This window comes from Myxocyprinus asiaticus, chromosome 48 (assembly GCF_019703515.2).
Source record: "Myxocyprinus asiaticus isolate MX2 ecotype Aquarium Trade chromosome 48, UBuf_Myxa_2, whole genome shotgun sequence".
Lineage (NCBI taxonomy): Eukaryota > Metazoa > Chordata > Actinopteri > Cypriniformes > Catostomidae > Myxocyprinus > Myxocyprinus asiaticus.
The window spans coordinates 2710724-2716268 of record NC_059391.1 but is presented as its reverse complement, the minus strand read 5'-3'; the positions used below and the strand labels follow the sequence as shown (position 1 = coordinate 2716268).

General features: G+C 35.8%; 1 protein-coding gene across 1 annotated transcript; it reads right to left on the bottom strand.

Annotated features, from left to right (window-relative positions):
- Positions 1–1593: 1593 nt before the first annotated feature.
- Positions 1594–4878, bottom strand: LOC127437255 (fin bud initiation factor-like). The gene has a single exon (XM_051692076.1). It carries the CDS (start codon positions 4686–4688, stop codon positions 4077–4079), a length of 612 nt encoding a protein of 203 aa, XP_051548036.1. The 5' UTR covers positions 4689–4878; the 3' UTR covers positions 1594–4076.
- Positions 4879–5545: the final 667 nt, after the last annotated feature.

Sequence of the window (5545 nt, the reverse complement as noted above, 5' to 3'; positions counted from 1 at the left end):
ACATCATTTTGTGGTGCTTCTTTGATTCTTTAGGCTCACGTGTCGACTCACATGCTCTTCAGGACTCATAGCCTGGTCTTTTGCATGGCAGGTGCAATGCTCTATCAGTTGAGCTAGAGTAAAATTTGATCACACTCAAACAAGCTTATAAATGTAGTTGGTTATGTAATGCAAACATTTAAATGTGTTACCTTCAAATCAAGCGCTATAGTGAAAGTGTTTAGATAAGATAAGCTTATCTAAAAGCTTATCTATAATCTTATTTTATAAGATAACAGGGCGAAAAGTAAGTGTTTATGAACTAATAATATGCTGTTTTACTCATGATATGTATTAAAGGGAATAAAAGTAATTGTAGTTGTAGCGCTTCTAGTGTTCATTTCACCACAAAAAATAATTTTGCAATAAAAAAAAAAGAGGTATAGTAATGTGATTTCATAAGGCCAGATTGCAAAGTTAGGTGTTATCTCTACCAAAACACAAGATACTTTTTCGCTTTGAGTACAGCTGCCAACTATCAGACTAACTTTAGCACTACTTCACTACATAGAAGTAGTGTTTATATGGTAATGACTTATGAGAATCATTGACGAAATGCACACACACTTAACAGTTTAGCTAGAGATGCCTAAAGCCATCCAGTGTGTACAAATTGTGTGTGTGTGTGTGTGAGAGAGAGAAGGCGCAGTAGGTGCGTGGGTGCTATGATGAGCACCAGCTGCTGTTTGTTTACTAAGGGGAGATTCCAGGAAGACTTCAGGCTTTAACAATCCTGAGCACATGAAGAATCAGATGAAAAAGATGGCAGGGAATCGACATGATTGAATCAACCAGTCAGAGAACAGCATATCAATACGGAATTCTCATATATGGCAATATATGCAAAATACATAGTTGAAAAATATGTTCATATATGGTTTTCACTGATATAAAAAAGTCATCTACTTGCAACATTTAGTTCAAAATACTACAAATATTGTCGTTTTCATATACAGTATGTAAAATATTTTCCCAAATACTAGTGGAATTTAAATATATAGTACATACAGTATATTCTCAAATATATTAACTATAATTGTATATACAGTATAAGTTCATATATGACCATATATCAGATTCTGTATTGGTAAAGACTACTTAACAATACATTATAGCAAAGAGTTGCATAGACATTATACCAAATAATCCAGCCATCATACATTTTTCCATATGCAGAAATGTAATAAATCTTTAATATTTGCCATAAAGCTGTCATCGGAAGTACATGATTATTAATTAAACACCCACATATAAAAGCACACAACTTAATGTCTCCTTTTTTCTCTTCCAATGTAATTTATAGCAGTTGGCACATCAGAGCTGCAACGAGCATTTGGTTTTGTTTATCTGACCACAAGGGATGTTCACTGGAAAATCGAACAAAACCAACCCATCAATCAAACCACAGACTGTCCACACAGACAGATCTAGAAACAGCATCTTTGATACTTTATCACCAAGAACACTTTGGATTTTTGATGCTCATTTCACTTTGTTCCAACTAAACCACTGAAACTGGATCCATATGAGTTGTCATTTCTGTTTGAGCGATAGGGGTGTCAGAAGTTTCTGGGGTAGCACAAGGAAAATCTAAGGGAGTAGTGCCCCCCTAGGCCCCATCAGCACCATTAAACCCAACCATTCACTAAATCACTAGTAAAGACATTATGTCTTTGAGGTTTAACCTCCAGCGAGAATCAAACTCTGAATGCGAGGGAAAAGAAAACAGTCCCTCTCCTCGGGATTATGGGTAGAAAACAGCCACAAGTACTTCATTGTTCAGGTAAGAAATTAAAATGTAGGGATTTTGGCGACAAGTCTTATGTTAACGGGTCGGCTTCAAGAGTTCAACATTAAACATTTTCACCAGCCCATCCCTGTGGATTCCCCTTGGTTGGCGTGTGGAGGGTAGATTGTGTTTCTTTACATATTTCTGCAGGCTTTGAGTATTCTTACACATGGCAGAGAGAGAAAGAGACATTCTGTTCTAATAGCACAGGAAATGCCAAATTTCCACCAGAAATCTTTAACGGCCACTCCTCAAACTTCAATTATCTAGAAATGAAAGCATTATGAAGACTACTGAGAAAGTGCAGCCTACTGAAGACTATATATATATATATATATATATATTCTACATGAATAAAGTCAAAGTTACCACATATTAAAGTGAACACTTCTATCAATAAATTAGTGCATATCTAACAATTTAATTTAGTCAACTAATTTAAAACAGCAAGAATATCAACACATATGTGTTGTATGTTATTCTTAAGAAAAACCTTTTTGCATGCTTAGAGACAAAAAATGTAAAATGGAAATATTAAAGCTTCAGTGTGCTATTTGTTCAATGTTAAAAATACTTTCTCCATCCAATCCCATCTTAATATATCGAGATAAGTAAACTACTAGTAGGTTGATTTCTAAGGCTGCTAACTTTATGCCACACGTCCAGCCAGGGGTGGTTGCGGGTATCCCCCTTTGAGCGTTTTGTTGTTTCAATATTGGATATTTCATTGTTCGACCATTCCCCATCGAGCATTTTCCCCCTTTAAGTGTCTCACCGCAAAAATACAGGACAATAGATGTCCCCTACGAGATGTATTTATTTAGGCCTAAAGATGGGATGTCACGACTTATACGGGACAGTTGGCAACCCTATTAATTTCCAAAATCACTCTGTCTGTTTAAAGCAGCCCGTCCAGCCCAAACAATAAAACTGACTCAACCAATGGCGTGAGTTTGGGGCGGGAATTTATTATTTTATTTATTTATTTATTTTTATTTTTTTAAACAATGGAATATGGAAGGTATTCAGAAATCTTTTTTTTTTTTTTTTTAAACAATGTTTATTTTTGAAAATCCGTTTTGGTGACACTAGTGCCACAAAAAGTACACATGGAACACTACAGTTGCAATATTAAGGAAATTCGAAATTTTCTCACAATTGTTTTTATTGTAATTTGGGGTTTATTTAGTTTTTTGAGGGGTTGCTTCAGGTTCCAAAAAAAAAAAAAAAAAAAAAAAAAACTTATTATCTGGCTTGAGCTCTTCACACAAAATAAAGCTTCCAAATAGAACCAGAAAGGGTTTTGTCTTGTGTCATTGGAAAACCTTTAAAAGTTCCACAAAGAATGTTTTCATTACCGTTCTTTAGAAAATCATTTCCATAGTACTCTGTAAACCCTAAAGTTGTCATTACTGGAAAAATCATGTTGCCTTAATTAAACATTACTGGAAATATTGGGCTCATAACTCAAATCTATATGTTCATTTATCTTATTTGTCTTAAAATTCTATAGACCTAAGATGTTAAGTGTTAATAACTCAAACTATTGCAGTACAAAATTGAGGACATGTGGAATACCCACAATCTTTTGCACTTGAAAAATGTAAATATGTTTCCTTGGTCAAAGGGAACTTTTGGGACATTTAAATAGTTTTAGCTCTTTTGTAGCATTATTTATGTTGTTTTGTTGTAAATAGTAGTTTCACGGGATGCCACCATTAGGGTGACCTGTGTCTCCTTTGGTCAAATTGGTACCTGTTAACTCTATTTCAGTTCACCTTGTGCATGTGCAACTGAAGTACATGTTTATATACATTTCAGTGTAGAACTGAATTGACACATTGTGTGTCTTGTGTCTATACTTTAGAAACAGTGAGTATTTTAATGTTTATGGATTGGCCCCATTCACTTCCATTGTTAGTGCCTCAATGTTAACCATTCGAACACAAGTCGAAATGAATTTTTGTGATAATCAATATTACGCCACAAATGCTGTTGATTTAGCTGAACTTGCATTGAACCCAGAATATTTGTTTAATCTCCAAAGAGCCATAAAGTCAACTCAAGAACCCAAAACAAAGAAAATGGTCCTACTATTAAAGAACTTTTTACTTTTCAAGACTAGCACATAGGCCTACGATGCAAAAAATCCACCACCAAATGCTTTCAAAAGTGGTGAAACATTGGCGATCCGTACGTTGCTAAAATAACAATCCAACTTGGACTGTAGTCTGAGATTAATGCGAGTCTAAACATTGAGGTACTCGTTTTTGAGTCGGCTTAACCTCGATCCATGGCTCTTGATGATCAGAGATATGAGTTCATGTTTATGTTTGAGTCCAGATGAGATGTCCAGAGTGTTCTGCAGAGTGTCCCTCACATTATACATGGGGTTGATGAAGTTATGAGTGAACTTGTGCTCTTCTCGTTGTTCGGTCTCCTTACTTTGCTTGAATTTGGTCTCCAGTTCCTGTAACGCTTTCTCCACATTTGTAAAAGCCTCATTGATCTGCACAATCTCACTTTTAAGGTATTTCCCATAGCTGTCCTCGCCGTCCAGGTCGAAGGATATACTCATTCCGAGACTCTCCAAAACGCGCGCTGTGTCTTCGATCTGTTGTTTAATGATGACAAAATCCTCTCGGATGATCGTGTCCTGATCCTCTTCCAGAGGACACGGCCTACGGTCGATCCATTTGAAAAGCATCTGGCATTTCTCCGGATCCTCGATCTGCTCGTAATCGCCATCCGGTACGAAGAAGTGGTGAAAGGTCCCGTTAGACATTTCAGGGAGCAAAGGTCCCGTGTAGACCGCACTGCAGAGCGGCAATAACAGCAGCCAGATGGCGAATGGCAACATGACGGAAAGCGTTTTGTCCACTCAGATGGTCTGACTGTGACCGGACAGAGGCGATGTGCACATCTGGAATACCTCACATGAGTATGCGCACTGGTGAAGGCGCGCGCGGCTGTAATGTGAGTCCAGCGCGCTTTTACTCACACTCACACACACCGCCGCGCGTCTCCAGTCATAAAAACACACATACTGTATGCGCAGTGAGAAGGAAGAATATTTGCATTGTTACAAGTAGCCTTAATAATATTTGGTTTAATTAAAACTTAAAGAGCCTTTTTAAACGCCGTTGCAATCGTTGTCTATTGTTCTGCAAACTTACAAAATACTTTATTAGGCAATTTATTGATTAGTCTTTAAAAATATACTAATGCTTAACCGACCAGTAATGCATGATGTAAATATGATATATGAAATATAGTATAACAAGTTCATAACATTTCTATCATTGAATTATATTCTATTTGAATGTACATTAAATGTTTGGGACATTCTACCAGAAACGTACATTATCTGTCCTGGAATTGTTTCAGTGAATAAAACTTATAATCCAAAAGTGTCGAAAACTGACTAGATTGTTGATTTCTGTGAGTTGTTCTGTAAAGAAATGTGTCATTCATTAGGTTCTCAGATGTTTTTTTGTCTTTATTAAAATACAAATTCTGAAATATGGACTGTCCTCAGCCAAATTTGAGCTACATCTTTCATTGTTTTGTTATGATAAAAACTGTTATATAATAAAATAAAATAAAATAAAAAATCAAAAAAAATAAGTCGTTATCATTCACATCAGTTGATTAAAAACATGAAATTATACATGCATTCTATAAATAAATAGTATTTTATAACTGTCCCCATGTTTT

Bases quoted from the DNA above. Each gene is read 5' to 3' on its own strand.
- LOC127437255 (XM_051692076.1), bottom strand. From the start codon at position 4,688: ATGTTGCCATTCGCCATCTGGCTGCTGTTATTGCCGCTCTGCAGTGCG.